This window comes from Phalangium opilio, unplaced genomic scaffold (genome assembly GCF_054372755.1).
Source record: "Phalangium opilio isolate 3A_F unplaced genomic scaffold, DU_Popi_V2 ptg000025l_1, whole genome shotgun sequence".
NCBI lineage: Eukaryota > Metazoa > Arthropoda > Arachnida > Opiliones > Phalangiidae > Phalangium > Phalangium opilio.
The window spans coordinates 3,387,484-3,412,707 of record NW_028324156.1 but is presented as its reverse complement, the minus strand read 5'-3'; the positions used below and the strand labels follow the sequence as shown (position 1 = coordinate 3,412,707).

General features: G+C 37.1%; 4 protein-coding genes and 1 long non-coding RNA gene across 7 annotated transcripts in view; 1 reads left to right on the top strand and 4 right to left on the bottom strand.

The window, feature by feature from the left end:
- The window catches only part of LOC149691786 (uncharacterized), a 118,092-nt gene that overhangs the window by 6,130 nt on the left and 86,738 nt on the right, over positions 1–25,224 (bottom strand). The window lies entirely within an intron of this gene.
- Positions 181–8,703, bottom strand: SamDC (S-adenosylmethionine decarboxylase). The gene is made up of 9 exons (XM_089869225.1): positions 8,406–8,703; positions 4,866–4,952; positions 4,660–4,786; positions 4,455–4,557; positions 2,839–2,951; positions 2,580–2,753; positions 2,410–2,484; positions 1,901–1,981; positions 181–1,803 (listed from the first exon to the last, which is right to left on the bottom strand). The coding sequence occupies exons 1-9, from the start codon at positions 8,549–8,551 to the stop codon at positions 1,669–1,671; spliced, it is 1,041 nt and encodes a 346-aa protein (XP_089725351.1). The 5' UTR covers positions 8,552–8,703; the 3' UTR covers positions 181–1,668.
- Dlish (Dachs ligand with SH3s) lies at positions 9,276–12,452 on the bottom strand. Its single transcript, XM_089869226.1, has 3 exons — positions 12,043–12,452; positions 11,250–11,933; positions 9,276–9,899 (listed from the first exon to the last, which is right to left on the bottom strand). The coding sequence occupies exons 1-3, from the start codon at positions 12,089–12,091 to the stop codon at positions 9,598–9,600; spliced, it is 1,035 nt and encodes a 344-aa protein (XP_089725352.1). The 5' UTR covers positions 12,092–12,452; the 3' UTR covers positions 9,276–9,597.
- Positions 13,015–14,344, top strand: LOC149691795 (uncharacterized). The gene is made up of 4 exons (XM_089869224.1): positions 13,015–13,203; positions 13,271–13,455; positions 13,523–13,600; positions 13,679–14,344. Exons 1-4 carry the CDS (start codon positions 13,138–13,140, stop codon positions 13,812–13,814), a joined length of 465 nt encoding a protein of 154 aa, XP_089725350.1. The 5' UTR covers positions 13,015–13,137; the 3' UTR covers positions 13,815–14,344.
- On the bottom strand, positions 13,552–24,049 carry LOC149691794 (uncharacterized). Of its 3 annotated transcripts, none has more exons than XM_089869223.1 (19): positions 23,698–24,049; positions 23,478–23,555; positions 23,248–23,303; positions 22,973–23,168; positions 22,720–22,909; positions 22,124–22,246; positions 21,857–22,057; positions 20,732–21,089; positions 19,763–19,871; positions 19,353–19,669; positions 19,219–19,279; positions 18,444–18,627; positions 18,147–18,374; positions 17,154–17,227; positions 16,939–17,079; positions 15,428–16,332; positions 14,627–14,937; positions 13,836–14,284; positions 13,552–13,688 (listed from the first exon to the last, which is right to left on the bottom strand). In XM_089869223.1, exons 1-18 carry the CDS (start codon positions 23,755–23,757, stop codon positions 13,839–13,841), a joined length of 4,038 nt encoding a protein of 1,345 aa, XP_089725349.1. In that variant the 5' UTR covers positions 23,758–24,049; the 3' UTR covers positions 13,552–13,688; positions 13,836–13,838. The 3 variants fall into 3 exon arrangements, with proteins under 3 accessions (XP_089725349.1, XP_089725347.1, XP_089725348.1); XM_089869221.1 differs by having other exon boundaries at positions 19,763–19,874; positions 23,698–24,045; XM_089869222.1 differs by having other exon boundaries at positions 13,836–14,281; positions 19,763–19,874; positions 23,698–24,041.

Below are 25,224 nucleotides of genomic sequence, written 5' to 3'. Positions count from 1 at the left end.
GTACCAGTTTGGGTCCTAAAAAATATGTTTAGACTTTAGAGTCGGGTCAAAGGCTTAAAATTGGGACTCGGTACCAGTTTGGGTTCTAAAAAATATGTTTCGGGTATGGGGTCGGGTACCCGCACACCCTAGTACTAACCCTTTTTTTCACAGGCGTAACTTTAGGAGAAATTACAAACCTTTACCAGTACAATTAAATTTAATTCAAGTTCAAGAATTGTACATAAATGTTAATCATTACCTAGACTGGACGTATTTACATGTTCCTCAATCATTTAAAGAAATAAAAAAAAAATGTTACGGATATTCAATAACGATTATAGTTTTTCTCATATTGGTATAGTTAATATTAATTAATGGTATTTGCCAAATACAATGGACAAACTGACCATTATTTATTTTAAAATTAAATTGGCAAAAGGGTAAACAGTTTGAATTTTTGTTTAAACTTTTTAAAAACCACGAATCTTTGAAATAAGTGGTAATTAAATTTTGTTTTCAAGCGTAATTAACTTTCTTAGCGTTTCCCAGGAATGGTTAATGATTGGTTATACCTTTTCCTTACAAAACATTGTTAATAACAATTAAAAAAACTGTTTAGGCAAATTAATATGGAAGCCAATACATGATTTTCCGCTTTTCTAACGCTGATACTTGAAATCAGGGGAGAAAAAAAAAAAAATAAACAAACAAACAAAGGGGACCAAAAGACTCTTGACGAAAAATAAAAATAAATGATCCCAATGAATTTACGCGCTTAATTTCCCCCTAAATTGGTAAAACACTTAACTTATCTGTAAAAAAAGACGATTAAAAGGGTTGTAAGTTCTTACTGAAAAAGTGTATACCCTTTTATCGATCCCTAAGTGCTCAAAAATCCCGTTAAGGACTCTTGCCCTTCTATTAATATTAATATTTTTCTTTCTTTCGAATTTTCGACACAAAAACAAAGAAACAATCGGGGGAAAACAAAGTACTCCTTCTCGCTGGCCGAATTGTTATAATATAATTAAAACGCTAATTAACAGGAATTTAAAATCCCATAAGCGTCGTTGTCGATCATAGAATAGATTTTCTTCATTTACGTTTACGTTGATTTTTGTCTTTTTCAATTAATTATAATTCATTTTCTTTTCAATTATTAAAAAATTACTGAGGAATTTTTAAACCGATAGGGGAATAATCTTTTGAAATATTTTACGATACAGGGGTCATTCATTTGACCGCTCTTCTTACGCAGCAGTAGTAGCGGGAACCTTAAGGTTGTTAACTCCGGGTTTCGCTATCTCGGTAGTAGATTTAGAATTCCCCCCAAAAAATCCACTTTCATTCTCTTGGAACGGTTGTTGTTTTTCTTTATATTTTACTTTGTATTTGTTGTAAAAAACAAAGGAAACGTTGTTGTTTTTTTATTTGTTGATTGATCCAATTGCGATATAGGTACGTTATTATTATTATTTTTTGTAAGTTTAAAACGCAACCCAACAGCGCGTTTATTTCCATTTATCTAAACTCTCAAGTAACTTTACCCCAACGAATGAATAGCGTAAGAAGAGATATAAGATGAATGCTACAAGAAGAATAATTGAAAATGGAAAAGAATAGGAAGTACGAGAAATAGTAAATTATAAGAGTAGAAGTACGTCCAGCTAGGGTTTTCAGTAAGACTCAGCTAGGCGCCTTAGCAAAAAGCGCGTACGTCAGATCGTAGTTCTTGAAACGACAAAACTGAATCTCCTTTTGCTGATAAGGCGAAAACTCCAGAAAATGACCATTTTTCATTCCGGTTGAAGCGATGGAAGCCTGAAGACGCCAAAAACAGATAAATTACTCAATATACTAACGAGAACTTTTGTCCAATACATCTAACATACAAGTTTATAAAGATAAGTGTACGCACCTGATTGGCGAAAATGGTTGTGATGAAACGTCCAGGTCGAAAAATACGTAGTAACTTGGCAATAAGTTCCTTATAGCATTCCTGCGAATAAAAACGTAAGATTAGGATTAATTTCAGTTAATTAGATTAATTACTATAATCAGAAGTGAGATGAGACTAGAAGTGAAGGGCTCTAGCATTGGTAGTAGATCCTGGCACTAGTGAACAAATTTGAGGATTTTACGCCGCTTCAATCGCGCCTACACTAGAGTGAAAAAATTGGTCGAGTTCCAAAAACATTTCCTACCCCCTTCCCCTCAACCTTAAGCCGCGGAACACGGACGCGGGTGCTTGAATCTAGTTCGGCCGTCTACCACCGCGAGCGTCTCACGTTTTGGAGGGGAAATTCTGAAACCGCCACTAGAGGGCCAACCGTTCGTGTGTTATCAAGAATATTCACTTTCGCCAAGTGAAGAATTTGGTTAGCTCAGTACTTCTGGTCTCATCTCACTTCTGCTATAATATTTTACCTGGGGAATGTTGGTTTCAAAGCTGACATAAGAGCAATGAGGTTCTGGTGTAATATGTATCGTCACGTACTCATTCTACGAGAATTAAACAAAACAATTCAATTAAAAATTTTCTTCACTTAAATTAAATTAAATTAACAGTTATCGAAAGGACTAAACTAAAAACTTACTCCTTTCAATAATCCATTCATAGAATATCCACAAGGATCAAACAAAAAATCATCAATCAAAAGTCCAGGAATCAAAGTATCAATTCCCGAACGTTGAGTAGCCTCTCGAGAAGTCTTGCAAAATTCCCTGGTAAAAAGCTTCATGACTTTCTTATCCAAATCTTGCATAATGACGTGAGAAGAGATAGTTAAGGAAATAAATAATTAAAGAGCGACTAAAATAAAAATAAAATAATACAAGGGTTTTTTGAAAGGATATCTCGAGAGTTTGGTCAGGAACTTGAATTCCACCGCCAAAACCAACGGGAGGATTCAAGGTATAAAGATACCAGCAATCCTGATTGACGCGACCCAAACAATAGGCTGCTCCTCCTACAAAATAATCAACTCAACTTTGAGATATTTTGAACAAATATTGAAACAAATTTAGGTCTAAAAGAATCGGTCTATTTCAAGGTTTTATCTAAAATGTGAAATCGCACTTTTCAGCTTTTCTCAGAAATAAAACAATATAATCAAGAATAAAAAAGGAAGATTGCATTGCATTGCATTTAGCCTCAATGTAACAATACAACTAACCTAAAAATTTAAAGGATAAGTTCAAATAAGATAACATTATACCTTAAAAGAACGTCTTTTCCTAAATATAAAAGGAATTAAATATTAAGAAAGAAATAAATGATCTCTTATTATTATTAAATAATTGGCATTTAATTAGTATTAAAAATAATCAAGGACTACTGCGCCAACCACCATTGCTTTAGTGTCGTCTGCTAAACCGAACCTCTCTCCGCCTGTGAGAATTCTGAATTCAACCAATCCCTTTAGGGGTGGCTATCAGACGTCACTAAAGCAATGGCGGCGCAGTAGTCCTTGATTTTTTTTAAGACGAATTAAATGCTAATTATTTTATAATAAGAGATTATTTATTTCTTTTAATATTTAATTCCTTTTATATATAGAAAAAGGCCCGTTCTTTTAAAGGGGGGGGGGGGTGAAGTGGAAAATCAACAGATTTTTTATCGATTCTTCTACATATTATATTATAAGACCAGTCTGCATAGTGAAACATTCAGGAAATATCTCCGAATGATTTTAAAATTCAAATTAGGTTCAGATTTTAAGGATAATTTGAAATAAGCCCCTCCGACCAATCGCGTAATGCCCTGCCTTCTTGTTAACAAAATTCTCGTGGCACGTTCAGTGTTGAATGAATTTATCACGAGATTTGATAAAATTTGCTCGCGATGTAACAATCGTGGCGCGAGATCTAGAGCGTGCAACGGAAATTTTGCTAACAGGAAGGCAGGGCGTTACGCGATTGGTCGGAGGTCCTTATTTGAAATTACCCATAAAATCTGAACCTAATTTTAATATTAAAATCATTCGGAAGTATTTCCTGAATGTTTCACTATGCAGCCTGGTCTTATAATTAGTAGAAGAATCGATAAAAAAATCACTTGATTTTCCACTTCACCATCCCTTTAAGGTATAATGTTATGACACCTTAACTTTTCCATTAAGCAACTCTAAAATAGATAGACACCGGCCGGCTCTTATAAAAATTTGAATATCTAAGTCAAGTATGTATTTTTAAAAATCATACGACAGTAGGCCTATTGCATTCATTGACAGAAAATTATTTAATAGATCCATTGTTCCTAACGTCTGAATTATATAAAAGAAATTGAGATAAAAAAAATCTAGTAAATTAAATACTATCAAAACTGATAAGTATTTTTAGGCTGCGGAAAAAGAAAAAAAACGGGAAGATAAGCTTAAATATAAATTGCCTATCTAGAAAGAGAGATAAAAATTTTAAGTAGTCATCCAGATATTTTAATTAATATTAAAAAAAATTGTGTAAAGTGGTACCTTCAAACAAATTATCAAGAACTTCCACCTCATTTTCAAAAGTGCGATGAAGATTATCTTGAAGTTCAGGGCGGACAAAATTTTTTCGGGAATAAAAGACATCCTACAATGGTTTTTGGGGTTGTAGGGAAAATTTTAAGCCATTCAAACATTTTAAAATGGCTCTAATTTAATCTAAATTAAATTAAATTAGTTTTAAACTTACGAGAACGTTGTCAAATTCGGTCAATTCTTGAACCAAAAAGAGTAAGGGTTTAACGGCGCACAAAAGGGTGGTTGATCCGCAAGTTTTAAGAATAAAACGGTTCTTGCCGATAAAAAGACTACTCTCACTAAAGAATAATTAATTTAGGGGTTAAAATTTCAACTAGGGTTAGGCTATTTTTTCTGTTTTTAGAATTTGGGAGGTACCTGAGTACGTAAGCATCCATAAAATCATTTTTTCGATAGCTAATGATTTCACACTTAACCAGTTTTAATAGAGATTCCCAAGCAGATCTTAACAATAAAAATAAACAAAAATAAAGTCAACATCTGAACTTTGTTGAAACTAAAAACCACTTAAGCTCAAAAAATGTACCAAGCCATATCAATGTCTTAACAAACACAATTCTCTAATTACATTTTGCCTATAAAACATGCTATGGTTTGTTAGGCGACACTTCTCTACGTACTTTGGAAGACCCAAAGTACTAATAATTTTTGTAAAGAGTCAGGGAGATGAAACTGACACCTTATTAAACATTAACTAAAGCTTCATTGTTAAATTCCATAGCCTTATTAGGATTAAATCTACAAAGTGTCCAAAAAAAAAAAAAAAAAAAATGGTGTTACGTCTGAACAAGAAGTGATATCTAGTTTATTAGGGAGAAGGAATAAATTCGCCGCATTTCTAGCTTTATCTCCAGTACAAACGTATAGTAGGTCCGGAGTTAATCCCCGTCTCTATATTACAACCAGCATCTCATTGGTTCTTGAAAACTCACGTCAGCGCGGCGACGCGAATGACGAAAATTACAATCATATTTTCCGACTGAGGAGAGGCGAAATAGCCCGGCCTCCTTTTACGTCCCCCCTTGTATTTTGAAATAGGGACTGGGACTATGGCGCGCGAATACTTAGGCACCTTATACCTTCTCCCTAATAAACTAGTTATCACTTCTTGGTCTGAAGTACAGAGTTTTATGTCAGGGTTCATACAACTTTTGAAAACCGATTTCCCTGAGTATTCCGGTTTTTTCCCCCATATATTTCCCTGAATTTTCCGGGTTTTCCCATATAGTTGACGCAACCCCCTTTATAGGAAACTTACTCAAACCTCACAAATTTCCCTGAATTTTATTAAATATTCTTAATTTCTCAGAGTTATTCTTTTAATTTATTTTTTTTTATTATTTCCCTGAATTTTCCAGGTTTCTATGAACCGTAAACGTGCAATTTTGAATCAAAAATGTAACTTCCAAACAAGTTATGAACATTGAAATGTGACACAGTTTAGGATGTGTTTTTTTATGGACGACCCCTTAAATTTAATAAAGAACCTGAACACACGATGATTTCTAATTTAATTAAGGGGTCATTCATAAAACACTTTAAATCATAACACGTTTAGGGTGTCCCGTAAGGCAAAATGTCATAGATGTTACATTTTCGTCTCAAAATTGATTGATTTCCCATAAAACCATCCCACTCGCTGTACTTCGCGGTCCTACAACCCTTCTATGAACACCCTGTATAAAAGAAATCTCAGTTCCCCGCCTTTGACTATATTAAGCTCTATGGAGGATAATAATGGAGTGCTGACCCTCGATATAAATTTAGTGCAAGGTCAATTGATTTAAACATGAAACTCTTTTTGTAAATTTCCAAAAAAAGGGTGTTTTTTTTTTTTTTAATTGTAAGTATGCCCTAATAAAAAATTCAAGGACAAGAAGAAATCGAAACTAAAATCAAAAATGTCATCTAAAGCCTCGATTAAACAAATACTTCTTGAATTCTTTTAGATATTTGCAATGCTATTCATAATTAATTATATTTGAAGTAAGGACTTTTTCAACAAGTCATTATCGTGAAGAAATAAGAAAATTTCCAAGAAGAAAGGGTTGATAAAATCATATGAAAATAACCGTGCCTCTATTCATTTAATGATGAATGGTATAGATAAAAATACCAGGAATGCACACAGCTACTTGGAATAATTGAGTATGGCCATTTTCTCAACGTATCTAGGCGGATTTTATGGGACCAACATAAGTTTATAAGATATGTTCCATAAGTATGTCACTACCCATACTTCGTAATGTTAGAGGCTTAATGAGAGCTAGTTCAAGAACGACGTGAGAGTTGACTACCCTCGGTTTTGCAGTCCATCCTCCTCTTTAGTCTGTACTAAGCCTTTGACAGCGCCTCACTAGGCGTCGCTTTATGAGAATCTATGACGTTTCACCTACGTCACTTCATGACAAGCTCTCATTAACGAGTGACACACTTATGGAACATATCTTATAAACTTATGGACCAATCATTATGTATGACCATAAGTTCATAAGATATGTTCCTTATAAGTTTGTCACTGGTTACAAACTGGAGCTCGTCATGAAGTGACGTAGGTCACAGATTCGGGGTAAAGCTACGCCTGGTTTTGGCGCTGTCAAAGGCTTAGTAAAGACTAAATAGAGTAACGTCAGTTCTACGTATGCAAACATCATACCCTTCTATCTCTTAGCTCAGTGTCATCCCCCCTACCAGGCGCGTACAGTATCCCCTCTTACAAAAGCGCGCCTAGAGGGAGGGATACACCGTCTACTACCCTCTCTACCGACACTACTTTATAGGACCTAGATGGACTGCATAACTAACCGAGTGTAGTACTTCAATTCTCACTTGTCGTTCTGCTTGAACTAGCTCGAGCTGCAAGTGTCTAGCATTACGAAGTATAGGTAGTGTCATACTTATGGAACATATCTTATAAACTTATGGTATGATGAGGAATTTTATAATTCCTATTAGCGGTATGTATTCTTGAATACATAAGGATTACGCGGGAAGGAGGCAATACTCAGTAAGCAGCAGCGTGTCGGAACACGTGAAATAAACTGGTTTTGGCCGCCAGAAAAAATGAAAGATAAAAAATATGCCACAAAAAAACACACGAAATTCATATTTAGCTACCGTCAAGAATTAGAATTTTACAGCCTGTTGGCTATAGTAATGCTGAATATTAAATTGGGACAATGGGGAATTAAGTCCCAGGACATTATTAGTGGTCTCAGTAAAGGGAAAAAAGGGAAAATATACAAAATAATAAAGAATTTATGATAGATATTCAAAAGGAAAATTTAAAATTATAAGGAGAGATAAAATTATAAGAGAAAAATGATAAATTTAAAATTATAAGTGGCACCAATTGATTAAAAAGCTAAGAAGTTGAAGTAGGGGACTCTTAAATCAAATTTTAAAATCTATGAGAACGGAAAGATAATGAATCATTTCATGACTTGACTGTATGACTTTAAATGGATATCAATATATCAGGGTTCATGCTAATTGCTATTATTTGCTAATTCAATATTGGTTGATGGTTGAGAGACCAAGATTATCTTAGATATTGCTATATTTCTCTAGGGGTCTGTCCATGTTTCACATATCGGTAGGAATGCCAATTATCAGCATTTTTCATGTGGAAACTAAAACAGATTTCTTTTTCAAATCTACTTAGGCCTATAATTACACGAAACATCAGCCAAAATTATTTTGTCTAGGCAATGACTCGAGAGAGTCTGCAAGGGGGATACAAGCCTGAAATTAGGCTTTGATCCAAGTCCTTCCTAGCTAGCTTCCTCGAATTATAAGTCTTACAAAAATGACCTTACTTAAAACATGGATGATGTTTTACCCCCTTACCAACCATAGTCCCAAAAGAGTTACGTAAAAATGAAATGTTAGGCTTACCTAGGAATTTTCCGCAAATCGCAAGGCTTCCCTTCGGTTCCTGTTGCGGGTTTATCGAGGGATTCTAGGCTACGACTAAACCATACTTCGAGGAGTTTTTCGGTACCCTCGAAGAAATCGTTAGAGTAATTATTTTCAACATTCATTTTTAAGCCGTAAATTCGTAATTTAATTAAAACTGAACAAACTAATAGTTTTAATTTCTACCGAAGAAATATATTAGGTATTAGCTAGAGAGAGCGCAGTGAGGAGACAGCCGTTCGATCGTCACGTCAAGGAGAGAGTGGGAAAAAACAAATTGGCGGAATCGGCGCGAAGCCGCTCGGTCACGCGCTTGAAACGCATCAATCTATTGGTTGCTGGAGATGCCGGCTCCGATCACGTGCTACAATAGGCGAATTTCATTCGTCAGTCCCGAAACGTTCGGGATTTTTTTCAGAACTGCATCGTGAAGTCGGAACTAGTTCCGAACAGTTCGGAATGCAAACCTTCTGTAGAATTAAAATACGGGTTGACAGTTCAAGAATAAATCCCGAACTGATCGGGAATGGCGAATAATTATGAAAATTTCACTAAATGACGGATTTTTATTATTAAAAATAAAAAGATCAGATGAAAATTCACTAATTAGTAGCATTTCCAGGACCATAAACATTACCATAGTACTACATCGTCTAGATTTGAATGTTTTTGTTCTTTTAGGCCTTTAGGGTATTTAAATTTTAAAAGTCTAGTGTAATCACGCGCTCCACGACGCAAGCCGCTCATGAAGCGCGTGATCGAGTCGGCTATGGTAGAAGCGATGCAGGCTTAAGAACAAGATGAGCGGAACCAAATATTAGTTTCACATAAAAATTAAAACGTCAAATATTAAGAGAACAATAAATCTTTATAAAATTCTTTCACATAATTTAGCTTTTCTTAAACAACATATTTTTAAATGACATATTACTTCGCAAAAACAGAAGTTTGATCAAAATATGAACATAGTGTGAAAACAAAAAAAAAAAATTAGAGTATAGTTAGACAATATTAGCAAAAAACTAATTATTTTCTTGGCAGAAATATAGTTAAATGTCGTACAAAACATTCGTACGCGCGTATAATTTATAAACCCTTGCATTTCTATATAATAGATGTACAAGTACAAAAATATCATCTTAAAATAATTAAAAAAATTAGCTACTCTAATTTAAAGGGAGGTCATGGCTGGTGGTCTCGCGTAGGCCTTTGGAATGAAACCGTATTTTCTGGTTTTTGGAGCGTAGGCCCATAGCCAGCCATCTACAGTTTGATTGTTTAAGTCAGCATACACCCAATCACCCCTTCTGACACTTAAGTCATCAGGCGCTTGAGCTTTGTAATCATAGAGCATGACAAGTTCACTACCATGGAAACGAAGCTCATCAGGAGGGGTTTGACCAGCGCGGTGGCCACTATTGCCTCCGACAGGATGAGATAATGTTCCTTGGTTGCCATTTCGATTTACTTGATCTGATATTAAACATACGAAATAATTTCATCACAAAATGGAACTAAGGCTTCATTTTAGAATCATGCCTATTACAGTAGGCCAAAATTTTGATACAAATACGTATTTTTGAAACTTCAAACACTCAAAACTCTTTGAACCATATATTAAATTGTTTTACATGACACGCATGGTATTCAAGTATCCGCTCTGGCTATAGTCTGCTACTACGAACTTTCTCGTGACGTCACACCCGCCTGTCTCTTACCTCGGGTTTTGGCGACCGTATTAGAAGTCGACAGTTCAGGGCACACAATTTAGACTACCAATATTGACGTCACGTCCCCGTAGCTCTTCCCCTCTCAGTTCCACTCTAATAAGTCTGTTACTACGAACTATCTCGTGACGTCACACCCTCCTATCTCTTACCTCGGGTTTTGGCGACCATATTGGAAGTCAACAGTTCAGGGCATACAATTTAGACTACTAATATTGACGTCACGTCCCCTTAGCTCTTCCCCTCTCAGTTCCACTCTATAAGTCTGTTACTACGAACTATCTCGTGACGTCACACCCTCCCGTCTCTTACCTCGGGTTTTGGCGACCACATTGGAAGTCAACAGTTCAGGGCATACAATTTAGACTTCCAATATTGACGTCACGTCCCCTTAACTCCTCCCCTCTCAGTTTCACTCTATAAGTCTGTTACTACGAACTATCTCGTGACGTCACACCCTCCTATCTCTTACCTCGGGTTTTGGCGACCATATTGGAAGTCAACAGTTCAGGGCATACAATTTAGACTACTAATATTGACGTCACGTCCCCTTAGCTCTTCCCCTCTCAGTTCCACTCTATAAGTCTGTTACTACGAACTATCTCGTGACGTCACACCCGCCTGTCTCTTACCTCGGGTTTTGGCGACCATATTGGAAGTCGTCAGTTCAGAGCATGCAATTTAGACTACCAATTTTGACGTCACGTCCCCTTAACTCCTCCCCTCTCAGTTTCACTCTATAAGTCTGTTACTACGAACTATCTCGTGACGTCACACCCTCCTATCTCTCACCTCGGTTTTGGGGACCATATTGAAGTCGTCAGCTCAGAGCATGCAATTTAGACTACCAATATTGACGTCACGTCCCCTTAGCTACTCCCCTTTCAGTGTCACTCTATAAGTCTGTTACTACGAACTATCTCGTGACGTCACACCCTCCCGTCTCTTACCTCGGCTTTTGGCGACCATATTGAAGTCGTCAGCTCAGAGCGTGCAATTTAGACTACCAATATTGACGTCACGACCCCTTAGCTCCTCCCCTCTCAGTTCCTTTCTATTCTAATGTATCAGTAAGTTAATTTTAAAAATCACTCACCTTGAGCATCTTCCGCGGGATAGACAAAGGCACTGGGTATAAATCCTTCTTGTCCATCAGATCTAACGATCCAGAACCAGTCGGGATCTTCTCTGTTTAGGACAGTGACTACTTCTCCTCTTTCCACAGTTACATCATTTTCATCCCTGGCTACAAAAGTGTATAGAACCACAAACCGTCCAGCGGGGTCCTTAAAAAACGGATGAACATCGGGCAGAGAGCTTTGAGAGGAGGATAACTGCTGATTTTTTAAACCGGGAGAGCCTCCGTAACTTTCAGTGTCAGATTGCTGTCCACTATCTAAAGATAACGTTCCGCGGGAAGAGGCTTGTTCTATATCATGATCCGCGTTTGATTCGTTTCTGGGAAGTTTTTTATGTTTCACATTAACCGCGAGTTGGCTACCAAAAGTGGTGCAATAGGAGTGAGGTATAAATCCTTCTTGTCCACTTTCAGCAATGACATACACCCAATCGTTCTCTTGGTATAGAACATTTACCATTTGACCTTGTTTCACTTCGAGTTCGTCATCAACACAAGGGGTAAAATCGTGCAAAACTACCATTTTAGAGTCTGGAGAGAGACCATGCTCTTTCTCAATACCAACGCGAACTAGAGTTTCGATACTGGCACTACCGGTAATTCTACCAATACTCGGTGTCCGATTTGATAATTTTTCACCATCTTAAACGTAATGAAATTAAAACACGAATTAAAAACTATTTTGAAAACTTATTAAAACATATGTTTACCAAATTAAACTAAACGCCTAAAAACTTTTAAAGTATCTTACCTTTCTTGTGTCTTCCTCTTCGTATTCTTACAGGGCAAAGAAATGCCATGGCGTCTCGAACGACGCGAGAAAAAAATTCTCGGTACCTTTAGGCCTATTATTTGGCAACGAAACCCCCTATTACCGGTTCTCACACACCTGTGGCTTCCCTAAGAAGCCAGTTTGGGTTTGGGGTCTTCTTAATCTTAACACCAACATTTTTTAGACCCAAAATATCTACATCACCGTTTTTTTAACTGTTGTAAAAGTTAATTAACATTAAGCCCGTTACGCGCTGTATTTCCGAATTTATTTCTTGAATATGGAATGAAAATTTTAAAGATATTACGCGAAAATAACACTACAACACTCAACGGAGAACGCAACCCACTATAGCTTAGCTACCACATTTATTGGCCTCTGGTTTCGGTTCTCAACTTCTCATTCCGAGAGAGGGCACTGACTGGCCTTGGTTTCTACCCACCCGGCGGGGAAATGTTACACCCCTCCACTACCTCCGCGGGATGACCTTTACTTTTTCGTAATTGGTATTAGAGAAAATGCAAAAACCAGAAAATATTATTAAACTAATAATCATCACAATCTGACTTTTTACCCCTCAAATTTAATCGAGGCAAATTTGCTTCTCCCTTACGGACTAAGCCTAATGATTAAGTTAACTTTTAAGCTTTACAAACCTTGGACCGAGACCCAAAAAAATTATTTCGCGGTAAAATTTTAAATTTGACAAGCGTATTTTGGCGGGAAATGAGAGCGCCACCACAAGTACTTACATAAACCAGTCTTGGAAATATGGTTTTTCTTACAATAAATAGTTTCGCTTCTTTATAGTCAAGCTATCAAAACTTCGGAAAATTTATTGGTCAAGTATCCAGTGAACCCCTTGGTTTTTAAAAATATTATGGGTCATTTTAAAGTTTTATTGGACAATTTCCAATGACCTGTGCTTGCTTATTTCCGACCTTGTTCGAAAGACATAAAACATTCGTCTGCTAAAAATACGTTAAGCCTACTTTTGGGTAATTGTTAGATTTTAATGAAGATATTGGCTATTTTAGAGTTATTTAATTACTGGGCATTTTAATAATAAATAACATGGTTAGTAGAGCTGGAAGAGAACTTTTAAAAAATACAATTAGAACAGTAGACCATCATAATCGGGTAATTTAAAAAGTGTAATCTACACACACTAAGCCTTGGTTTAACATTATTCTTTCACCTTATTAAGGTTTTAGAAGAACAAATAATGTGGGATTTACATCGAAAAAAGTCGGAAAATATCTCAAATGATGAAGAAATTCCTACCAAGAAACGTAAAAGGCCTAAAATAGAAAAATTAAAACCCGCCCAGAACCAGTCTAAAGTGTCTAGTCCTCGCCATGGTCAGACTCAAATATCAAAAAAAGTGGCTCAGTATGACAATTTTTTTTAAAACATTTTACTTTTCACCATTATAACATCGTAATTAATTGTAACACAGATGGGATCATAGTGGATATCTAGAACTATACCCTGAAGCTGCAGAAACGATAGAAAAATCACAGACAAGAGAGAAAAAGTGACTATTTATAACAAAACTTTTAAGTCTTTGTGTAAAAAAAATTAATTTATAATATTCTTTGTTATATAATTTCAGACAAAGACACCTAAAATCCAAAGACAAAAAGAAGAAAAGGAAAAAACGCAAAAAGGAATTAGATTCATCATCATCTTCATCTTCATCAGAAGATGGTTCTTCATCTGAAGAAGTTTGGGTCGAAAAGACATCGTGACGAGAAATAAAACAAACAAACCTTTTAAGATTTCTTAGCTTCTTCTTCTGATTTTGTTACCACATTCGTCGCTGAACTTTGGGGGGTTGTCAATTCAGAAGTGTGCATTTGAATGATAACTGGTTGTTGACCAGCTGCGGTTGTTAAGGAGATTGTGGCTGGTTTACTCGAACCAATTCCCCCTTTTTGCACACCAGCAACGTTTGATAAACTTTGAACTAAACCAACTGCCGCCGCCGCTGAAGATCCATGAGCTGGTTGCAAAGTTATTCCAGTCGATGGTGTAATAATTCTTGCCACGAGTGGTTGCTGAGTTTTATTAGCTCCTCGTAAAGTACCCACCGCTTGAGAGACTGGAATTACTTTGATACCTTGAAGGGTTTTCATGGCTCTGACTGTTTGGGGTGAAGTACCGGTTGCTGCCATGACATAAGTTTGGGTTGTGGGTTTTAACGTTGATTGAGAAGCTGCTAAGACAATTGTATAAACATATAAATAAAACATTTTTGACTTCGTAAAAAAACTAAAAACTCAAATTTCGTCTCTAATAATACATTAAATTAGCCTTATTCCTGATCAGCGCCATCTACCCATAGCGGTGACTTTGAGAACTACTGTAAGCGGCAAGCCAATCAGATGTCGCTAAAATCTGGTGACGTCATTTTTGGTAAGACCCGAGAGTGTTAGTCAGTGACGTCACCAGATTTTAGCGACATCTGATTGGCTTGCCGCTTACAGTAGTTCTCAAAGTCGCCGCTATGGGTAGGTGGCGCTGATCAGGAATAAGGCTAATTAAGCTTATAACAACATACCTATCATAACTGGATTGCTTCCGGCTAACAACATGCTAGTTAGAGAACCAGTCGTGGTCATAACTACGTTAGTTCCTGTTGTCAAAGTTGAAGCTACACTCTTGTTAGCACCAACTGCTTGTTGGACTTTTAATCCAGGAGGTAATTGTTGCAACGTGGTAGGATTAGCAACGAGTTTCAAAGTACCTCCGGCAGTGGTGAAAAGAGCTTGCTTTTCTTGGTCTACCACTAACGCCCTGGTTGCAATTCCACCCGCGGATGACAGTTGACCGACACCAACTTGCGCATTGGGCAACGCGAAAGTCTGAAGCCTAAGAGATGGAAGTCGATCAACCAGAGTTCAAACGCATTAATATTATTATTACTATATTAGAGAGCTACTACATAATACCAGAAGGGGATAATAGAAGAAGGATGACACTCTGTATCCTCTTAATGCTTTAGTTATGTAACGTCATTCTTCCCAGGCTCAGTGTTCACCTTTTAGTTTGCTTTCCCGCTTATCAAACTACAAATGGGTAACTCTCGCACCGTAAGGTGAATTCAATAGTTGTTTGGCCCTAAATCCCCAGCAATCATCCCACAAACCTTGATTGTCTTGACGCGGCTGGGACAAAATCCACAAGCGCATGCATGCGTCTTGCCAAATATTTAAACGCTAATAGAGTAATGATGAGGGAACTATTTATCGTGTATGTGATTCGGTTTAGTAACCTTGCTCTAAATGTTAATTCTGATGTTGGGAAGAATGACGTTACACTTACCCCGCTTTGTGTATTATATACTTCTGATAACACTCACCTAGAACCCGTATTTGTGGAACTCTGAAGGACATTAATGTTACTGGTGCCACTTTGTCCGTAATTAGCCCCTTGAAACCTAACAGGAACTTCTCCGAACCCGCTCATTAAATTACTTAAAGAAACAACTTGATGAGTACCGGAAACCAATCTCGCAACTACTGGTTTGGATAAATTAGCGCCACCAGCTGCGGCGGCGCGTCCAGCAGCGGTTAATAAAGGAACTGATGTCTTCCCAACTTGATCCTGTTTAATAACAATCGTCTGGAAACTTTGAACACCTCCGGAAGGATTAGTTCTTTTGGCGGCGCATTGCAACATAGCTTGTTGCGTCTTATTCTGAAGGGCTTGAATATTGGCCATTGAAGTATTCCCTTGTTGCAAAAGACCAGTTAAAGTTTGTCCCGCTTGACTGACGGATTGAAGTAATTGGTTTTGACTAACGAAAGTCGGCAAGGAAGCGACTGACGTTGTTGGTGGCGGTTGGTTTGTGGTGGACAAAGTCGTGATTAAAGTCGCTACGCTGGTTGTAACAGACTTGGATTGAGTCGGTTCAGTTAGTTTCGAATCGGTTGAAGAGAAAATAACCTCGGGTTTGATTGAAATAGTTTGGGTTACGGTTGTGGCGATAGTTTTTGGTGGAACAGTCGATTTGACTGCCAATACACCGGCATTAGAAATGTTAGTAGTAGCGGTTGAAGACATCTGGACCGCCGCCGTATTTTTGTTTGTTTGAGGTTGAGGGGAAGGTGAAGGTTCGCGTTGTTTAGCGGAATTTTCGGGTAATATCGTATTGGAACTTGAAGTAGATGACGTGGTTTGATTGGTTTGAGTTGTCGACTGTTGCTGTTGAGACTGGGCAGATGTCCTCCGCGAACTTACCGCCTGAGCTCCTTTACTTGAGCTCTAAATTATATAATATTAAATAGAGATAAGAATAGATTGATTAATGACGATTAATAAATCGTTTTTAAAGGGAGGGTGAAGTGGAAAATCAAGTGATTTTTTATTGATTCTTCTACAAATTATAAGACCCGTCTGCATAGTGAAACATTCAGGAAATACCAGCTCCGAATGATTTTAAAATTCAAATTAGGTTCAGATTTTAAGGATAATTTTAAAGAAGGACCATGCTCCGACCAATCGCGTAACGCCCTGCCTTTTTGTTAACAAAATTCTCATGGCACGTTAAGTGTCGAATAAAATTTATCACGAGGTTTGATAAAATTCGCGGGCGACGTGACAATCGTGGCGCGAGACACGGAACGTGCCACGAGAATTTTGTTAATTAAAAGGCAGGGCGTTACGCGATTGGTCAGAGGGGCTTATTTAAAATTATCCTTAAAATCTGAACCTAATTTGAATTTTAAAATCATTCGGAACTGGTATTTCCTGAATGTTTCACTATGCGGACTGGTCTTAAAATTGGTAGAAGAAAAGATAAAAAATCACTTGATTTTCTACTTCACCCTCCCTTTAAAGTAAAATTAAATAATAAAAACAGTTAGTTACGGGAGATTTGGAAGTAGAAGTGGGTCGAGGACTGGTTTGGCTCGTTGACGTATCGGGTAAATTACTATTAGAGCTCTCAGCGCCACCCTGGGAAGATGTTGAGTTACCAGTCGGAGAAAGCCAACATCCATCTTTTGTTTTCTAAAATAATTAATAAGTCAGATTGAAGATCAATCAACTTAAAGTATAATCAATAACTTAATGAGTTTAATTACAACTCTCGCGGGTTTCGTCTTCTGCATGGCTTTCTTGGCTTTAGCAGCTGCAGCTTGAGCTTGATGAATTTTTTCTATCAAATGCAATTAAATTAAAAGTTTAAAACAATTCAGCAATTACTGGTAAAATAACTATGATAAGAAATCGAGGAGTCGGACGTTTGTCAAAATCCCGTACAGTTTGTTTGAAATCTATTAAAATCTCTCTCGAAAATCCCGAAATCTTACCCTTAAAATCTCGAAATCTCACAGCAAAATCTGAAAATCCCAAAATCCCTACCTTAAAATCTGAAAATCCCGAAATCCCTATTTTAAAATCTGAAAATCCCGAAATCCCTACCTTAAAATCTGAAAAATCCCGAAATCCCTACCTTAAAATCTGAAAAATCCCGAAATCTCACATTAAAATCTAGAAATCCGGAAATCTTAACGTAAAATCCCGAAATCTCACCCTAAAATATCAAAATCTGAAAATCTCCTCAAAATCTGAAAATCTCGTTCAAAATCTGAAAATCTCCTTCAAAAACTGAAAATCTCCTTCAAAAACTGAAAATCTCCTTCAAAAACTGAAAATCTCCTTCAAAATCTGAAAATCTCCTTCAAAAACTGAAAATCTCCTTCAAAAACTGAAAATCTCCCTCAAAAACTGAAAATCTCCCTCAAAAACTGAAAATCTCCCTCAAAAACTGAAAATATCCTTCAAAATCTGAAAATCTCCTTCAAAAACTGAAAATCTCCTTCAAAAACTGAAAATCTCCTTCAAAAACTGAAAATCTCCTTCAAAATCTGAAAATCTCCCTCAAAATCTGAAAATCCTGAACAAAATCCCGAAATCTTAAAATCTTCGACTAGATTTCAAGATTTCTATAATCTCAGTCAGAATCTCAAAATCTGGGGAAAATCTCAAAATCTTGGTCAAAATCTTGAAATCTCAAAATCCCGTACACTAAAATGCCGAACGTCCGACCCCTCGTAAGAAATAAATTCCGTTACCAAATTCTTCCTCAGTTCGATGCCTGTGCAAATATATCCATAACTTTCTATTGGTGTCGTATTTAACGCAAGGATCCTTCTCATAATGTAATCTATCCAATGCTCCGCTAACCACAGTATGAACTTGTTGATCGGTAGCGGCCGAAAGATATTGTGAATCTTTCAAAAGTTCACAAATATCCGCTCTGGTTCCTTCACCATTTGGTAATCGCGCGGCCGAGTCCCTAACTATATGAAAAAACGATTTTATAGTTTAACTTTTTAAAACATTTCGAGAAGCATTTTTGACTTTTGTACCTAATGAAAGAATAGTGACGAAATTTGGTCTATCTTTAACCAATAGCGAATGTTCCCTCGCCTTAGGAGTTGACGAAATCTGGGATGTGTTTAAGTAAACACCCTTAACGGGACCCACAACTGATTCGTATCCGTGAATACGGAATGTAAAAGCCTTATGAGGATTTTGATATCTAATATTTTCCTTTATAAATAAATAATTAATTCATATTAAATTAATCTATAACTATATAAATCAAAGTCCTGACTGACAGACTGACTAATAATCAACGCCCAGCCCAAACCGCTTGCCATAGAAGGCTGAAAATTTGCAGGAACGTTACTCATAAGTAGTAAGCGCGTACTAAGAAAGATATTTCCAATCCGCCGCCATCTTAAAAAATGGCGCCCAGAAATGTAAAAAAATCTTCTCTACGCAACAAAGTCCGCGCGTTTCAACCGATTTCGCAAATATTTAGTACACTGGTTTCCTTTAACCTATAGACGGGCTGAATGGTCTTTCGGGCTCGATTTGTTGCCATCTTTTTAAATGGCGGCCAAAAACTTAAAAACCGTTCTTTATGGAATAATGTCCGCGTGAAAAGTAATAAAAAATGTCCCGACGGGCTGACGGGCAACGCCGAGGGCTACAAAAATATTAGTCGTCAGTAAAATCTACCCTTTCTTTATAACTTTTTGATGGAAGTTCTTATTACACGCGAGCGACGCCGCGGGTAACAGCTAGTTAAAAATAATTAAGTGTTAATCCAAAGAAATTAAAACCATCGCGTCGAACCTGATGTCTGTAAATACTCTTTTCCTCTTCAGAAGTCGGTTTAACAGTCCAATCAGTTGCTCTATTAAAATTATTAATTAAACCACACGTTTAATTAACCTTAATTGAATTGAATTAGGTTAATTCTTTCTTACACTCTGGCGGGTGGAGGCGACCCTTGACACGAATCGAGTGATTCCAAACCTCCCAAATCTTCCTTATTCTCTATCCAATGTTGACAAAGTGGATTTAAATGGTCATCCGTATCTCTTCCGGCACCAATCCATTGCCATTGCTGTTGCTTCTCGCGATAATCCAAATAAGGAACAAAATTTTCGGGCACAATTCCGAGTAAATCACCGGCGAGAAATTTAAGAGCGGAGGAAACGAGTTCAACCCAATTATCCGATAGTTGGAACCACTCCACATTGCCAACTGGGTTATCCATCCATGATTTAACTCTATCTTCCAACTGAAGATGGATGGAATTCCAATTAAGTTAAAAATTAATTAAATAAATTAACAAACGGAAAAATTAAATAGTATTTAATATTTATTTATTTACTTTGCTAACTGTCATTTTTTGTTCGGGAAGTTCATAAAAAAAGTCACGAATAAGAGTGAAGAAACTGGATGGGTGTTTAACAGATTCAGAGTCTGATGACGCTGTTGTTCTACTACAGACGACGAAATAATTTAATTGATATATTTTTTAAAGTAAATTAATTAGCCTTATTCCTGATCAGCGCCACCTACCCATAGCGGCGACTTTGAGAACTACTGTAATCGGCAAGCCAATCAGATGTCGCTAAAATCTGGTGACGTCATTTTTGGTAAGACCCGGAGAGTGCCCGTCAGTGACGTCACCAGATTTTAGCGACTTCTGATTGGCTTGCCGATTACAGTAGTTCTCAAAGTCGCCGCTATGGGTAGGTGGCGCTGATTAGCAATAAGGCTAATTAAGTTCAGGTGTAATAACATTATACTTCAAAAGAACGGCCTTTTTCTAAATATAAAAGGAATTAAATATTAAAATTAAAATAAATTATCTCTTAATGCAAAATAAATTAATTAATTAGTCTTAAAAATAATCAAGGGCTACTGTGACATCCGCCATTGCTTTAGTGTCGTCTGCTAAATCGTACCACTTAACCCTACGTGATTGGTTGAATTCTCACAAGCTGAGAGAGCGTCTGCTAAATCGAACCACTTAACCCTACGTGATTGGTTGAATTCTCACAAGCTGAGAGAGCGTCTGCTAAATCGAACCACTTAACTCTACGTGATTGGTTAATTGAATTCTCGCAGGCTGAGAGAGGTTCTGTTTAGCAGACGCCACGCCACTAAAGCAATGGCGGTTGGCGCAATAGTCCTTGATTATTTTTAATACTAATTAAATGCTAATTATCATATTGTAATAAGAGATCATTTATTTTAATTTTAATATTCAATTCCTTTTATATTTATTACAATAAGGCCGTCCGTTCTTTTAAGATATAATCTGTTATGTTACCCGTCCTTAATCAATATTAACCTTGGCATATAAAGTTCGACATCACTTCCGACATCTACTTCCATTTCTTCTAGCGGAATATCGCTAGAACTTGACGCTTGCGTTAATAATGTTGGATCTTCTAATGGTAAACTTGAAGTAGGAGTTGGTAATGATAAAGAAGGTGAAGGAGTTGGGCAAATTTCTGGAATTATTGGGTCTTCCGGAGGTGGTGGTAATGGTGGTGGTGGTTTAACATCAGGTACGGGAACTGGATGACTGGGAACTTCCACGGGAGTTGATTGTTTAGATTGAGAAGTCGTCGCCTGTGAATGAGACTGAGATTGCGATAAACTAGATGGTTTTTGCTTTGATTTCTTCTTGGATGAACTACTCGTATCTATAATAAAGTCCAAATTAATGATTCCAAATTAAAGAATAGAGCTATCTTAGTTGTGACGTCATGCAATGGCTAGGTACAACGTCACGGGCTTAGCTTTGGCAGTGGGCGGCCATGTTTGATACCACTTTGCTTCTATGGGCAATATCATGGGTGAGTGACGTCACGGGCTTAGCTTTGGAAGTGGGCGGCTATGTTTGATACCACTTTGCTTCTATGGGCAATATCATGGGTGAGTGACGTCACTGGCTTAGCTTTGGAAGTGGGCGGCTATGTTTGATACCACTTTGCTTCTATGGGCAATATCATGGGTGAGTGACGTCATAGGCTTAGCTTTGGTAGTGGGCGGCTATGTTTGATACCACTTTGCTTCTATGGGCAATATCATGGGTGAGTGACGTCATAGGCTTAGCTTTGGTAGTGGGCGGCTATGTTTGGTACCACTTTGCTTCTATGGGCAATATCATGGGTGAGTGACGTCACGGGCTTAGCTTTGGAAGTGGGCGGCCACGTTTGGTACCACTTTGCTTCTATGGGCAAATAGAGAGCTTTCAGTTGGAGGAGGAGCTGAGTCTCGTGAGATAATTTACGCTGCCATATTGGTGGGTTTAAAGCAGGAATGAAGCTGTGACCACCCATGCAATATGGCTACCAGAACAGCAACGGTAAGACTTGGGAGGGTGTGACGTACTACTATCCCATCTGAAAGCTCTCTATAGCATGGGTGACGTCACACTTAAGTCTTCTAGGTTTATTTTATAGTATACTTGTATTAGTTCCAACTTTAATACTAGATTTTCCAGGACGTCTAGCGACGGATGTTCTTTGCATGACACCTTCAAGGGTTACTTTGGAAGTATCTAAATCAGGGTGTAATTCTCCCGATGACCTTCGTTGTTGATGTTCTTGTAACATCGCCCTGTAACTATCTTCACTCAAATCTAAAATCGCCAATCTCGGTGATACAGCTGGAAAATTAATAAGGTTAAACAAACTGGTTAGGTTTATTAGACATTTATTTTAATTATAATTACAATAATGGCCTATTCTTGTAGGAGGAGATGTAGTTGCGCTAATTCGGTGCACATCAGGGCTGAGGGAAGATTCTAAAAATTGTAAATGCTTTTTGTGTTTCCTGGAAAGTTTTGGAGGTGGTCCTGGAATGAAAGAGTTAAAGATGTTAAGCCAGAAGGGGATAATAGAAGAAGGATGACACTCTGTACCCTCCCTATGCTTTAGTTATGTAACGTCATTCTTCAGAGGCTCACCCTTTTAGTTTGCTTTCCCGCTCATCAAACTACAAATGGGCATCGTACCGTAAGGTGAATTCTATAATTGTTTGACACTAAATCCCCAGAAATCATCCCACAAACCTTGATTGTCTTGACGTGGCACAAAATGCACAAGCGCGTCTTGCCAAATATTTAAACGCTAATAGAGTAATGATGAGGGAACTATTTATCGCGTATGTGATTCGGTTTAGTAACCTTGCTCTAAATGTTCCGATGTTGGGAAGAATGACGTTACACTCACCCAGCTTTGTGGTACACTTCTCTCGAAGAGAAGTATTATATACTTCTGGTTAAGCTTAATATTTAAAAAAAAGTAAAAAACTTATTTAAATACAAACCTGGATAGTTTTCGTCTTCAGATGAAGTTTGCAACTCTCCACATTCTTCTCTAATTTCTTGTAACTCTGAAAAATATCTCCATCTTGCTCTATCTTCAAGACCAGTGCTGGGTTTGTCATCTTTGGAAGAATCTGTTATTCTAGGGATAGGACCACCAGGAGGGGCGTATTGCGCGGCTTCTAATAAAAGCTGCAAAGAAAATAATTAGTTCTACGTTTTAAAATTTAGGAATACTTTAGGGCTTCTCTATACCTTTCTGGAATGTATTATTTGCTTTAAGAGTTTACACGAGTATTGTTGTTGTTGATGCCTATATTCTTTGTAAGCTGCCTTTTTCAGGGTTTTACTCAACTTGGCGATAGAAGGTGACAGTAAACCTTCGTTAATTTTCTTAAAAAGACAATCTCTTTGGTTTCCAAATTTAAAATTTTCTCCACCAAAAAGTTTTCTAAGAAAGAAAGATTAGTTTGAAGTAATTTAATTAAACATCCTGAGTTATAAGTATGATTACAAATATGACATCATACTTCAGGGTTTCAATCTTTTCTTTCTCGTCATTTTCAGGAAAATTTGGTAATAAATTCTGAATGGGTCAAATTAATTTAATTTAATTGATATTATTTAAGTATACTATAGACTAATGGCACCCCATGTTATTTCCCCATAGAGCTTAATACAGTCGAAGGCAGAAGGCTACCATTACCCTATTATTTGATATTGGCCTTGCTTGCAAACATATGAAATTTGTTTTACTTACAAAAAGTCGTTGTTTTTGTTCATTACTTAATTCGTCATTCCAAGTTTTGAAGCTGACAACTTCGTTAAATAATAGTTTCTGTAATTAAATATTTAAAAGTTGTGGGAAATTTGACATATGTCGAAACTTTAAATATAGGTCAAAAGGTTAACAATACAAAGAAATCTTAACCCTTGGCAAAGTTACATGCATTTGCAATTGAATTAAATTAACAACATACATTTTCACATAGTTCTTCTGGCAGTGATACAACGTTGCCTCCCAATATTACATTTTCCATATTAATTATTAATTTCACTAGTAATGGCTTCTGCAAAAACAGTAATTCACAATAACAAAAACATTCAGACTTGGATCACACCATGATTTGAAGTTTGAACTCAAGGTCAAGAAGTACAGAGTCGGAAATAAGGTGGCATTGGACAAACGTGGATTTTAAAAATTAGTAGTTCCACCATGGATAAAGAATGCGCGTGAGGAAATTTGTTTTCACGCTATAGGATAGGCAACTCCCTATCTCGAACGACAGTTTATTCTGTATATACTCTGTTACAACATTGGTTGTCAGCACGCGCAAACATAGGTCTCTATGTAACCTAGCTTTGTGCGTGCATAGCCCACTTGATCACGCACGCTGGCTGCACGCGCTCTAGAAGCCCGTCCAAACGATTTTTTTTTACATGTCAACTCACCAATGCGGCGCGTCACATAGGTTCGGTCTAAACTTTCAAACCCGTCTGGTTTTAACATGGGCTTCTATGGGAGGGGTCTTCAGCTATAATAGTTTTTTTTATAAAAAATAAAAATCATCACATAGTAGAGAAATTTAAAGATTTAAATCCTTCCGTAAAACACTCAAAACACAACTTGAAAACGGTGGCGACGACAGCAAAATGTCATTGAACATTTTCGACTCAAAATCGTCCATAGTACATCCATGGATAAAGAATGCGCGTGAGGAAATTTGTTTTCACGCTATAGGATCGGCAACTCCCTATCTCGAACGACAGCTTATTCTGTATATACTCTGTTACAATATCGGTTGTCAGCACGCGCAAACCTGTTTCTCTATGTAACGTAGCTTTGTACGTGCTGTCAAGAGACAAAAAATTACCTACAGCCTACTACACGTATTTGAAACTAAGGCCTAGAGGTCCGTGCACTCGAGCTAAAAAACTCGCGGATATTCTAAATCCTGAAGATCCTGAAGTTTTTTGTCTCTTGACAGCACGTACAAAGCTACGTTCCATAGAGAAATATATTTGCGCGTGCTGACAACCGACGTTGTAACAGAGTATATACGGAATAAGCTGTCGCCCGAGATAGGGAGTTGCCTATCCTGTAGAGTGAAAACAAATTTCCTCACGCGCATTCTTTATCCATGGTACATCCCCCTTAATTTTTGATAAACATTTCAGAAACACCCTGTATGTTTGGAAGACGAAAAATAAAATATCGTCTGACGTTTGAGGCGTTTAATTGCGTAATTAATTAACAGCCCCCCTTAATTTTTGATAGACATTTCAGAAACAGCCTGTATATTTAACATTAAAATATCAATTAATTTAAATAAAATTGAAAGATTCTGACCTTAAAAACTTTACGGACACGAATGAAAGTGGTAAGCAGATAATTAGTCGTTCCACTAATTACGGTGATACGCTTTTTCAAATTAAACCTAACTGGGAAAGAACGTTATCAATAATTTTCCACAATTTCAGTATTTTTCCACGCTATCAGTAATTTT

Excerpts from the sequence above, each read along its gene's own strand:
- SamDC (XM_089869225.1), bottom strand. The coding sequence starts at position 8,551 with ATGAATGTTGAAAATAATTACTCTAACGATTTCTTCGAGGGTACCGAA. Across the intron at positions 2,754-2,838 it reads TTCCTGACCAAACTCTCGAG|GTCATTATGCAAGATTTGGA; the intron begins ATATCCTTTCAA and ends ATCTCTTCTCAC. Across the intron at positions 1,982-2,409 it reads TTGAAACCAACATTCCCCAG|GAATGCTATAAGGAACTTAT; the intron begins GTAAAATATTAT and ends TTTTATTCGCAG.
- Dlish (XM_089869226.1), bottom strand. The coding sequence starts at position 12,091 with ATGGCATTTCTTTGCCCTGTAAGAATACGAAGAGGAAGACACAAGAAA. Across the intron at positions 11,934-12,042 it reads AAGAGGAAGACACAAGAAAG|ATGGTGAAAAATTATCAAAT; the intron begins GTAAGATACTTT and ends ATTACGTTTAAG. Across the intron at positions 9,900-11,249 it reads TCCCGCGGAAGATGCTCAAG|ATCAAGTAAATCGAAATGGC; the intron begins GTGAGTGATTTT and ends GTTTAATATCAG.
- LOC149691795 (XM_089869224.1), top strand. The coding sequence starts at position 13,138 with ATGGTTAGTAGAGCTGGAAGAGAACTTTTAAAAAATACAATTAGAACA. Across the intron at positions 13,204-13,270 it reads CAGTAGACCATCATAATCGG|GTTTTAGAAGAACAAATAAT; the intron begins GTAATTTAAAAA and ends CACCTTATTAAG. Across the intron at positions 13,601-13,678 it reads TCACAGACAAGAGAGAAAAA|ACAAAGACACCTAAAATCCA; the intron begins GTGACTATTTAT and ends ATATAATTTCAG.
- LOC149691794 (XM_089869221.1), bottom strand. The coding sequence starts at position 23,757 with ATGGAAAATGTAATATTGGGAGGCAACGTTGTATCACTGCCAGAAGAA. Across the intron at positions 16,333-16,938 it reads CTTCTACTTCCAAATCTCCC|AGCTCAAGTAAAGGAGCTCA; the intron begins GTAACTAACTGT and ends TATATAATTTAG. Across the intron at positions 14,938-15,427 it reads TCCACAAATACGGGTTCTAG|GCTTCAGACTTTCGCGTTGC; the intron begins GTGAGTGTTATC and ends TCCATCTCTTAG.